This window comes from Lepisosteus oculatus, chromosome 7 (genome assembly GCF_040954835.1).
Source record: "Lepisosteus oculatus isolate fLepOcu1 chromosome 7, fLepOcu1.hap2, whole genome shotgun sequence".
Lineage (NCBI taxonomy): Eukaryota > Metazoa > Chordata > Actinopteri > Semionotiformes > Lepisosteidae > Lepisosteus > Lepisosteus oculatus.
In genome coordinates, this window is record NC_090702.1 from 33,580,729 (window position 1) to 33,593,698 (window position 12,970).

Consider the following 12,970-nt stretch of genomic DNA (forward strand, 5'->3'; position numbering starts at 1 on the left):
TTCCACACAATGAGTGGACCTGTTCATGTTCAGCACTTTGTATGTGGAACGTAGTGACCAAAGCCATGAGAGACTGAGACTGCTGACATTTTTAAAGCCTGCATGAATGTTTATCTTTGAGTTTCTAGTAAAGGTGGCTCTATCATTAGCCTCCATTAGCTGCCTCCTCTAAGCAGCAGCATATAATTGTCTGAACACTGCTGGGGTATGGTGCATATTAATATGGCTTTCGGTGCAACATCAAGAGATGTGCCACTCCTCAAGTCTGAGCTAACTCTCCAGCATGACACTCAGAAGACGAATGGCTTGAATGGCTTTAACAGGTGGGCGTGTCAGAGGGGCACATCTGCAGATCCTTACGCTCCTAGTGCTGGCTGTGAAAAATTCTTAAACAGGCAGCAACACATTTGGTGTAATGGCATATAACAAAAAGACACCTGTCAATTCAAACATTATATAAGAAACAACAGCAGCAGATTACTGGATTGTTCTTGTGCAATAAGTTGGCATTGTTCATTTAAAACTAAGAGCTTGTTCCAGTTGCTTAAACACCAGACAAAATTGCTTTGGCTGCTGTGTTTTTCTTACTCCTTCCTTTTCAAGCCCATAAAAACCGCCCCTCGTTAAGCTGCGAGATATAAAGTTGGAAAAAATTAAGAGGTTTCATCAAATTAACCTTAATTTCAGTAAGGGCCTGTCTTCAGGTGAAGAAATACTAATTTAGACATTAAGATGTGCCTTAGAGACTTCTACCAGCACTTACACAGACGGGAAAAAAAAACTGATTTCAAGTGACAGATCACACTTAAAAAGTGTGTGACATTTTTAAACGTACATTTCAATTAGTCAAGCTTAACTAAAACAGGAAATCAGAATCCTAATACTTATTATGAGAGGTGTCTATGTATTTATGTCCAAAATCTAACGCATCATAGAGGAATCCTTTCTATGATGGAACAGGGAATCTTCACCAGAAAGGAGAAGGTGTCGATAGAAAGAAGAACATCAGCAACTCATTGCATTTGTGCAGAGATTTTGATCCAAAAAGATCCCAATGCGCATTACATAAAAACTCCCCCAGTCCACAGCTGCTTTGGTTTAGTCAGCATTTCGGATCCGAGTTCTGTCACAAGGTCTACAATTTGAAATAATGAAACAATCACAATCATGCTGAGTATGATATTTCAGAACACTATACAGTACTCCGTCCAAATGACGGCTATAATTAGTGCATTTAATATATTTCTGGAAGATTGAATCATTTTGATCCAATGCTCACAGATCAAAGCATAAAATGAATCATGCAGTGATTAGCTTCCTATACGCTTCATGCAAAAGGGGGTGTCACATCATGGTATTTACATCACGCTACCCTCTCAGGGGAGCCCGGTCTGAGCAAACGCCAGGGCTGTTTAGAAACCTGTACCTTGTCACTTGCACCGCTGCACCTCTCAGGTTGTGTGACAACAGCAGTCCCCCCATGAGGGAATGACTGCTGATGGGAATTCATTTCGAGAACTCTCCCAAGCCGGCAAAGAACCTACCTTTAATTTTCTGCTTGTATTCTTCTGGTCGGTGGAGATACATGGCTGCCGCATCTCCATTCAAAGGATCTATAGGATTCGGGTAGGCGAGCAGCTGAGGCAGGAACGATTCAAATATATTGGTAAGGTCTACAAATGGAAAAGGATGAAAAACACAATGATGTTCCAAATAAATAACATTGTGAATACAAGGTATTGAGTAAAGACTTCAACACTAACGTAGATTTTTAGTTAGAAGAAGCTGTCAGAACACTTAATTAAGTAGCTGACAAATAATGAAATGCTCAATACAGGTGCAAACATTGCAGTTCCGTTTCTGTACTGTGATGAGCTGCATCTGCACTACTTCAAAACCCTCCTAGGTGGCACTGTTTTGCAAATTTAAATCCAAGGCCTCATTTCATTTCAAGAATTAAAAAAATAGAAAGCATGACAGAGAATACTAATTTGGTCTATAATGTGCACAGAATTAACATTCTGTGCACTAAATAAAAGGGCACTGACATTTAGCTTGTATCACAAACAGCAGAAGTCAGCAGTGGTAAATCACTCCCTCATAAATTCAGAATTACCTCATGCTACTATTGCTTTTGTATGGCCACATGTTTTTCTCATCATTTCAACTTGCTGTTCCAATTTCTCCTATAGGCAAACCTTTAAATTTTCCTTATAAAAGAGAAGAAAAACAAGCATTTTCCCCCCCTTTCCCTAAATCCATAACTTCACTTCTTTCAGCATTCTACTCATCTGAAAATGTGGTTTTGACCTGGCGATGCTCCAGCATGGACAGTCTCCAAGGTACTGACCATGACAAAACCACTTTGAAGCAATTACTTGTGAATGAGAATGCCTTGCATTACACAAAATAGGCCCCTTTCAGCTTTCTCCCAGAGCAGCACAGTTTTCTGACCTTGATCGCTCTAGGAATTACCTTGTTAGCGTTAACGTACAGTAAGAGGATTAGACACCAGAATATTCGCCCCCAAAGCTACAGCGCTGTTCAGGCAGGCCACTTCCTTCCACACTCTGGACACTGTGCATCACTCGTGTTAATCACTCCTCCAGGAACAAGCCCTGAACCACGAGACTCTGAATCCAATAAACTCACCATAGAGGGCTGTCCATGTTTGGTTAATTACATCTAGACACACAGTTCCTGACCTGAAAGAGAAAGGGCAGCTTTCAAAAACAACATTGTGTGGCACATTCCTCACTGACTCAACAACTGCCGTTCAGCCCTCATTCGTACATACACGTCACAAAGCACACAACCCATAGGGAAATGGGATGCTTCATAAACCAATTTCGAGCTAAAAAACACTGAAACACAAAAAGGTTCATGTCCATTTGCAAAAGAAATTCACTTTAGAGGACTTTTCTTTTTGAAACAAACACGGATTTAGCCCTCAAAATTTAAGGTAGCTTTCACCTATTCTCAGTTGGTTGGGTAGTCACTTTATCAGGAAATTGATTTTGACTGATGTCGCTATATTTGCTTTTACCCCTACTAATCCGATCTCTGTCAGATATGTTTCCTGTCCAAATATAACACACGCAAGGCGCCCAAGTTTATAACCCAGCTCTGTTTCACTTAAGTGTTAGTTTACAATTGGTCTCTAGTAGTTATTTGCAAAGCAAATTTTCATCATGCCACTGATGCCACTTTATATAAAATTCACATTCTGCAAACCCAATTTATCCCCAGATACAGTACTGAGATTTGCAACTGTTAAAAGGGAACCACTTTTGGGGTTATAATGAATTGGGAATGATAAGTGCATTTCAAACCACAATGAAACTACCAAGTACACGTTAATGTGTTCAACCCCCAGTTTACATCACAAGAGTTGAAGTTTCCATGTGTGTGTAGCACCAAATTCCTGTCACCGACTGTGACCCAGAACTAAACTTGCAATGACAAAAAAGCATCAATTTTCACTAGCAAATCTTGCTGCTATATTTATAGCATTTTCATTAAACCAACACATACGAGGTGATGTTTTTTAGATACATTTAAGTATTGCAAAAAAAGCCCCATCTGCTAACCAACTAAAATACTCACAATAATCAACATTGTTAGGAGACCACGTTTCTCATTTCGCAATTTGCACGAACTCTCACTCTTGCCAGTGGCGAGACCAGTGGTTTCTCGTCTGCCTGCGATAACACTGCACCATACAGTACTTTCACAAAGTCCAAGATTTTGCACCCAATTTGAATTTGGTAACATTTTGTGATACCATCAATTAATTTTGTTACCTAGATTTAATAACCCGTCTGAATATAATTGGGCCTGCAGTTCCCCTTTAAGAGGGACAAGCTCTTATAAATATTATGGTTTACACAACTTCAATAAAGATCATCAAAACTTAAACAAGATCATCACTTACAAAACAATGCTGCAACACATTACATATTTGAGCACAGGGTGTTGGTAACATTCTGAAGATACTGCCCTTCAGGCTGCTTATCATCTATTGTTATAACACTTGGCTGTGGGATATGAAAATGTATGTTCAACTTACGCTTCGTCAATGTTGGGATGAAATATTTTATTCATGAATCCTGCACAAGAGAAGAGATGACATCAGTACTTAAACTGATTAGATAAACTCTTACATTTCTTAGAAAGGTGGCTTTATTCATTTTAAAACTTTTGAAATAAAGAGAGCACAACATTGCTCAGTTTTTTGAGTGAAGAATTACATACTAATATCTGACTGACCTGTTATCTGCCCAAAACGTCACATCATTTTCAATGTACTATTCATTTTGACACAATCAGAGCTGGCCTCAAGATATCATACCTCTGAACCAAACATGGCAGCAAAATACTACAGTACTTTTAAATCATGTAAACTTTTATACACAGTGACGTAAAAATCTATAAGGAACATAAGACAGGAAACTGTCTTAAATTATTTTTATCTCCTGCTTTACTATAGTGAAATGCTCATCATACACAAAAAACACCCTTCATAAACTTTCCAGCTACTGTTTCTGGAAGAAAAACTAATATAGAAATAATATATCTTTACAGGATCTGAAAAAAAAAAATCATTTTTAAATATATCTATAGGATGAAAAAAGTGTAGTAAAACAAGGATACAAGAAAAGCTAATGATGAGAACAGGCTATTAAAGCTTATCATTTTTCTAAAAACAAAGTGATTTATCACCACCTCAAGCCTAGACAGCAACATCCCAGCATCACTGCTTCCACAATCCAATCCATGCACTGGTGCAATCCGGTGTTTTATATATACACATCATGTGAGATCTCTTTATCCTGATCACCAAATCTGAAATACCTATTGTCAATTCTATTCAAAATGCTGAAGACCTCAACCTCTTCAATCTGTTGCAGGTGCAAGAGGGAGTCTCTAGAAGGAAAGTCATTTACTGTAAATGGATATAAAATGTAATGGTTGGCTATACAGTCCAACTGTCTGTCAGCTATACTGAAAGACATGATCAGAAGAAAGCTTAACTGGGGCTTCCAAGGTCAACCAATAACGGCACTCATACGGAGCAGGGGTTGACACTATTACCCCAGATGTAGTAGGTTCAAGTCTGGGTCACATCAGTCGGATGATTTGACTGATGTGACCCAGGGTTGTGACCCACCACGATTCCCCAAGGACTCAAGGGGTGGTGCAGAATTTGCCAAGCACCAGTAGGATAAGATGAGCAGGGGTGCCAGGACTTCCTTGGTTTTTCCTGCAACGGGGAGCTCCCTGCGAGTCTGCAGTGACTTCGGCGAGAGACATGGAGGCGCTCTCATCAGCGCCCTCTGTCCTGTGAGACTGCACAGCTGGCTGCCTGTAAACCGCCTGGCTCCGACAGGTGGCCGTGTCTCGGGAGAGTAAGAACAGGCCCTTCGTTCTTTCCGTATGGCACAAGGACAGCAGCAGTAAGCTGAGCTGATAACTGGACATTCCAAAGTGGGTGGGTGGAAAATGGAGTATGCTCACATGTACCAAGACGAACGACTGCCGAGGGGCTCAAACAGAAGAGCTAGTCATTGGGAATGAGGGTAGAGCTCACAAAATCCACAGTATTCGGCACATCGGCAGGTTAAGTCATTAGCTAACCTGCAAACAGGACTCCTCAAGTGGTGCCACAGGATTTGCTTTGGCTTCAGTTAACCAGCACTTCCTCTGCTACCTTTGACCCTTGAAAAGTGTAACTAAGGAAAGCCCCATTACTACCGCATCTCATGCTAACTGTGCTATGGACATCAAGTTTTGCCATTCACAACAAAACTGTGGATTGCTTGACTGAGCACGATCAAGAGGAAAGCTCGCAAATTGCTTAGCCCTTCCGTACTGGTGTGAGAGTCAGACGTAAGCCTAGCTGACACGGCCATTTCCAGATGGATAGTATATAAAGTTACTGGCAGTTCAAAACAAAAGAGCTTACGCATGACAGACATTATTGTGAAGAAAGCTATCGTTGGTTCACTTCAAAGCACTTGACTCAAGAGAGGAGAGAACCCTGTGCTGTAAAGCCAAGGACATACCTATTGACGGAGATTTGAAAGGGTATTTGTCGGGTAGATCTACTCGCACCTTCCACACGCCCCCTTCATACGGTGCTAAAAAAAAAAAAGAGACAAAAGACAGAATATCTCGAATAGCACTGCACACATATCCACACTGCACCATTTCCAGTCAGACTGATAAAACAACAGGATCAATCATTACCAAATAACTAAGAGAAACTAAGCCCCAGTGAGCATTTAGCTATGAAAGTCCTCACACAGGTGTACTCTGCTGCCAAGTGGGTCTCTGGATTGTTATACTGGTTAGCAAGGGGGCCGCGAGGAAGCACCAGATCGAACACACCGTGTTACTAGGTGAAGACGCAGAGACAAGAAAATAGTCTCCGCAAAATCCTAAAAATTGCAGAATATTTATTAAACTAACTTTTAAGGAGGGAGGGAATAAAAAGTTTCAACACTTGTGGGAAGCAAATGCAGTGGCTCGAAGAGAAGTTATCAGGCCTCATAATGAGGTATATTGGTTTGTAAAATACCACTTGGGCTGGTACTGAGAGGGCCGTGCTTTATTCTCATTAGTTTCTCACAACTGAAATAACTGACGTATCGGAGCTTTTTAAGTTTCACCACATGGCAGACACGGTATGAACTCTTAGCTTGGATGACCAGTAGAGCAAGCTGGAAAACTCCAGTTTGTCACGAGCCGTGGACAGGAAACAGGAGTGGGAGCAGTGTTTCTTACTCCCATTAACTCTCTACCAGACTCAGCTTTAAATAGAAAACATGGGGGCTGTTTCTTTTCACCACAAAATCCCCTGCACTTACAAGAGTGTCTATATTTGTACAAGATTACCTTTTAAATCATATTTGTTATATTTCTGGGAGAATAAACAGCTGGCAAAAAAAGCAATAAAACAAAAATATTTAGTTACATGAAAGGTAACCGTTAACAGGACACAGTAACATACATTAAAAATACATACTGAGTTCCTGTAAAGCGCTTTGAGAAGCCACCTTTAAAGGCGTGATATAGAAAATAAAGTTTATTATTATTAAAATACTTTTAAAAAGTTATATGCGTTTGTCATTACAGGTAAATTAGGCAGAAACCGAATACTTTCGATATCTAATCACCAAAGGCTAGAGACCGAAAATTGAAAGTGTTTCAAATGAATGCAATCTCATTAGAGGACTGAAATTGTTAACCAGACTTAATGTTCTAAGCCTTCTCACATTCATAAACACTGTCCCAGTGCAACTGGTCATATGAAGACAGAAAGCAGCAATAATCCCTTTGTAAAAATAAGGTAAGATGTTAACATAGAAACTTACTTCCTTGTGGTCCATAAAACTTCACTACAAATTCATTGAGTCCTCCCAGGATGGTGACTTCATGTTTGCTCTCAATACTGTACACAAGTTAAGGATAAAGCATTTTACACACATGATATGCTTTTAATTGGATTATTGGCCCTGCAATTAAAATGAGTAATAAGGACATTTACAAACAAGCTGTAAACACTAATCACATAAAAGAGACTACTGGGATGTATTTTTAAAAAATTAATCCTCGTTGAAAAGTCAAACATTCACATGAAAAATTCAGATACAGATTAAAAAAAATTCAGTGTGGGCCACACTGAAGCAACTCAGGCCGGAAGTCACTCTCAACTAAATAAAAGTTAAATAAAATTGAAACGCATGTTCAGCATGCTTGCATCTGTCATTAGAAGGTAAAGGCGACAAATGAGAGAAGATCATTGGACTCTTCCAACCCGTTTGGTTAGTCACAAACTGATCCGAGGGTCTCGCAGCCTTGTCCAGGAAGAGGGCAGTATATCAGCTTCAATGTGGCCGAGCAAGAAGAGTCAGCCATTTTAAAACTCCCCCTGTAGTTTCCACCGGTCTAGCAGCTGGAAGAATGAACCTGGTCACTCTTCTCTGCACAAATTCCAGAAGAGCAATGTCATTTTCAAACCCTTAAACCGTTTCTCATTCCACTCAAGGCTACAACTTTCAATTCAAGAAATCCTCTTCTGTAGTACTTTATTAAACTTCTTAAAATCTAAATATACCACACAGTATACATAACTATTGTTGCTTGTTCAAAGAAGTTAGTTAACTGAAACAATAACCGAATTAATTTTTATTAGTGTACAATTCTTCAGTTTGGCTAACCTCTTACTGATTGGGTGTTACGCTATCATTTTTCTAGTCCATGGATGTTAACCCTATCTTGAATAGCTTTTAAAGAGCATTGTTATAAATAATACCCTTTCTTCTCTTTAATACAATTGACTGAATACTATTAGGGCTTAAAGATGTATTTGTCTCAGGTGCTTCTAAAACCAGTATAACCAGTCTCTTCTATGCTAATAATATTAAATACAGAACTTTGTCCTTCCTCAAACCAGGACAGTTTGTTGACTTCCAAAGGAAGAAACACTTGAGAAATATTTAATGTTTTAGCCATTTCCCCAAAAAGTACAACTTTCTCAGCAATTGCAGCCACCGATTTCTAGAAGGACAGAATAGATTAAATCTCAAGAGTAGGCAATTCAAACGCTTAAAACGTGGCCATGCATTGTTAACCAATTCCTCATCTTATTCCACTGTACTGCTCTTTATACTCACCTTATTCCTTGTGTGCTTTCCTGAAACTAAGAGCCATTGTCTGGGACTCTACCTGTACAGTTTCAAAATCTACTTCAAAGCAAACCCATGTGATCGATTTCCCAACAGTATTCTAACATTTCTTTATCATGACTGCTTGAAAAAACTAGATCAATACAGGAATTCCCTCTAGGTTGCACTCTTGTTTGACAAACTGAATAGGAAAACCATTGTTAGCTGTTGTTTCCATTGCAGTTTCAGCTTCTCTGAAGATTTTCCCCAGTCTGAGAAAACAAATGCTCTTTTTTTATGCACTATATTTTTCATAGCATAAGACATACTTGAATCCAGTGATCAGTAGCAGATAGAATGATTTTGAATGTTATTTTGTTTGAACATAAAGACTGCAAAAAAAGAGGAGCTCACACATCTTTCTCATTTGGTACTTTAATTGCTAAGTTAATTGAAGACTGCTTGTCCACCTCTTAAAGGAACACCAAGGTTGGGCTTCAACTCCTTGACTGGGAGGCCTGTGCCAGATATCCATAACTCTGTAAGAAAGTGCTTCCTATATTCACTCCTTTAAATGGTTTGCAACTGTGACCCCTGTCCTTGTTTCACTACCCAGCGTGAAAATGTTGTTCATCCACATTGTCATAAAGACATAGACAAACCTGGATCAACACCCATATCCATTTCATGCACAATTTCCTCCAGCTCAGATTCACCCATGTGATATTTATAGTGGTACTACTTTCTGTGTAGATCACTTTGCGCTTAGAAATGTTAAATTCCATTGCCATGTGTCTCCCCTCCATGGTTGTCTAATTCTTTTTTTAAAACCCTTGCCACTGGTTCTATTTTCCACATCAGTTTCTCTCAATTGCAAATTTCCCAATTAAGATAGTATACTGTAAACTTTGATGTACATTGGGAAGCACAGCATGCTTATAAAGGACTTACGTTTTTAGTTCACATCCTATGACATGATTGCTTTAATCTGCCCAGTTGGAGAGTATGGCCTTTAACCAGTACTCCATCAAGGCGCATATATTGGGTTCCTCTGGAACTTAATTTGAGAATGATTATTTTATGAGGATTATCATCAAAAGCTTTCTCAATGTAAAAATATCCCATCATATACACATCGTTGCCATCAACAGTTCTTGAGGCTTGTTTGAGGAGTTCTGGTCAAAATTTTCCCCTCCTAACTGTATGCTGTAGAAGACTGATTGGTCTTTAGTTTGTTTATTGCAGTTTTGTCTAACTCAGTTTTCCTAGATATTATTTAGCTGCAAAGTTTTCATTCCAACTCATCACTTAATGGCCCCAATCAGTTCATTACCGTCTTGATGGGACCAAATGTAACATCTTCTCCCAACTCTTCAGGTGCTGGGGCTTTGAAGACTTAAGACAATCTGCAGACACACCACTCCACCAGGACCAGGATAGCCCTTCCATGCTGAAAGAAGTCATTCTTACAAGCCTTACATAATGCAAATCAACTGTCAGCCCTCAGATATGACATTATGAAAGCTGACATTATAAAATCCAGGCACAACTTCATGTTTACAGCAATTCAAGATCAGAGGTCCCCTTGTTAAAGCAAAACCTTTTTTAAACTGATAATGTTTGTCACCACATGGCAAAACTCATTAAAAAACATCTGGTGCCAGTCTTGGATCATTGTTATTCATAGCCCAACTTAACTTTGGGATATTTCCCAAACCGGTACCTGTCCAACAGGTTAGATGGATACAAAAACATCAAAGGCAGTCAAATACTACATTTGGCAGTTGCTTCACATGTTGCATGGGGAAACACCCCTTTCTGGTCAGAAATGTGACATCACATTGTCACAGCCACTATTCATAATGTGAACTTCATTCCACCCAATACTAATAATCTGTTTTGGGCCAGGGCTGTGTCTCTTCAGTGTTTCTCTGCATGTCCAGAAACCATCTTGAACAGAAACAACATTTCGTAAGCCAGTTCAGGGACACAGAAGGAATTAATGTTGTCATTTTGCATTGGCAAAACTCTAATACCTGAATTACCTTCAACTGAAACTAAACTCTCAGCAATCCCTAGCCTGCATAAGTACAAGCTGATGCCCAACAGAAAAGTAGTAATCAAGCAGCAAAAAATTACACCACAGTTTTTGCTTCATAGCTTTTGGATACATGGACACAGCGCAAGCACAGAGGACAAGGAAAAGATTCCTGCCGCCTCTCAGAAAATCTGGGGCTCATCAGCCTTCCAACACGTCAATACTGGGAGTTCTTCTCCCAGCTCATTTGCATGTCCTCAGTCTGCATTGCCAAAGTGTAGCCAAGCACCCTTGTTGCCACCAAAATCTGGCAGCAGGTTCCCACTCCCTGGACACTGCGAGGCAGTGATAGGAGCCAGCACATCAGCACAGCAGATTCCAAGATCACAGGACTATACGTTCCCTTCGGGGGGTTGCAGCCCTGTCTCAGAAAAGCAGGAGCTGGTCTCCATCACCAGCCAAAGCTTGCCTTCATCATCTGCCACAGCCGACGTGCACTGCTTTTGAATTAAATAAAAAGAACAATTTAAGTTGCAGTGCAATGTGAAATCAACCCACGTATGCCTTGAAATTCAGCGGTCATACTTTCATTCTTGTTTGGAATTGCGATACATGTGCACATAAAGTGATACCCAACCTTAAAAATAAGATATCTGCTTGCTAAATTTCCTAGTTCTTGATCGTGCTGGAATATTCATTAAAATACTTTTAATATTTGATGTGTTTATACCACAGCTTTTAAGTTGAGTGTTTCTTCTGCCTAGATAATCAGTTTTGGCAGTAATTAAGTGGTTTTTGATTGGGGCTGAAAATGAAAGGAGGCTTATTTGATTTACAGTTACACTTTTCCTTCACTAAAGTACATTTTGATACCAGCAAAATCTTTCAAATACTCTAAGCAATCAAAAAACGTGCACAGGAAATTTCTAAGCCTAGACAACGTTTGTCTAACAGTCATCTCCAGTAACTGTAATGATTATCCCATATGAGTCTTTTCATAAGACACAGACACTCTTAGAAGAGAGGGTTTCTCCAATGTCAATCTTCAAACACTGGGGCTTTAAAATGGTGCTCTATTTTATGAAGCACTTTCTTAGACTGCAATCCCAGATACTAAGCTTTAGGTCATTTAATGTCTGAGGATGTGATTCCTTGTCCCCAATAAATTATATCTGTTATTGTAAATTATAGAGCATTTGAAAAGAAAGCTAAGGAATATACATCCATCCATTTTCTAACCTATCCCAGTTAGCAGTGGGCACAAGGCAGGATACTCCCTGGATGGGACACAAGTCCACCTCAGGGCGGACGCACGCACATGTCTTTGGACTTTGGATGGAAACCCACACAAATACGGGAAGAACATACAAACTCCACGCAGACAGCACCCCTGGACTTGAAATCATTGCTGCAGCACTGTAAGGCAGCAATGCTAACCACTGCAACATGTGTCACCTGCTAAGGAATACCTGTTATTGTAATTATAAAAACTTAACACTGTAAAATTGAGTATTAGAGAACACTGTTTTTAACTTTCAACCTCCAGTTAAAAAAGGATACACATAAAAACAAACTTAAGAGCAAGGAATTAGGAAGGAATCAGGTTTATTACTTTCATGTGAACTACTCTGCTATTCTACATAGCACTTAAGTGTTCTTGGAGACGTATCTATACAGCCGCAATAATGACAAGAAATAGTTATTTTAGCTGCACAGGTGAATAGCTGCCGTTTCGAGGAAGAGTCATCTCATCAGCAAGTATTCTGAAAGGGTTAAATGAAGCCCTTGATTTATTTTAAGCTTCTGAGATTGTACAATGCCAGCTCAGGTCAGGACTCGGCACAGGAAAGACATGGGCTGGAAAAAGAAGTTTCCTTTTGCTTAGACAATAAAATGTCATAACTGCACCAAATCAAAACTGAGGACATAAAACTGTACATTACTTCTAAAAATACTTTTGTAGAATATAAAGAACTGACTGACCCACCGAAAGCAAAGCTTCATTTTTTCCAGGCCAGGGTGAGGTACCTCTGCTTTCAAAAGACACCACGAGGCTCAGCACCTTCATGTGCTGCCTCACTGTAACCGAATGCAAGGAAACCACTTTTCTTGAGATAAGCGAGACTAGAAAGTTGATTTACTGAATTCCACAACCGCAGTCTGGTGTGTGGATACTAGGCAGCTCCAGGTGACTAGTTTGGAATTAGCCACAGAGTCAAATTATTTTAATAATAGTGTGCTGTGTGATAAACATTCTCGCATA

General features: G+C 39.6%; 1 protein-coding gene across 2 annotated transcripts in view; it reads right to left on the bottom strand.

The window, feature by feature from the left end:
* ube2h (ubiquitin-conjugating enzyme E2H (UBC8 homolog, yeast)) overlaps positions 1-12,970 on the bottom strand; it is a 40,455-nt gene that overhangs the window by 6,642 nt on the left and 20,843 nt on the right. Inside the window, exons 2-6 of one of the 2 annotated variants that reach the window (XM_006633426.3) lie at positions 7,377-7,453; positions 6,066-6,140; positions 4,070-4,109; positions 2,653-2,705; positions 1,545-1,673 (exon numbers count right to left, since the gene is read on the bottom strand). In XM_006633426.3, coding sequence (XP_006633489.1) covers positions 1,545-1,673; positions 2,653-2,705; positions 4,070-4,109; positions 6,066-6,140; positions 7,377-7,453 — 374 coding nt within the window. The remainder of the gene's footprint in view (positions 1-1,544; positions 1,674-2,652; positions 2,706-4,069; positions 4,110-6,065; positions 6,141-7,376; positions 7,454-12,970) is intronic. The other variant, XM_015352584.2, reaches the window with a different exon arrangement.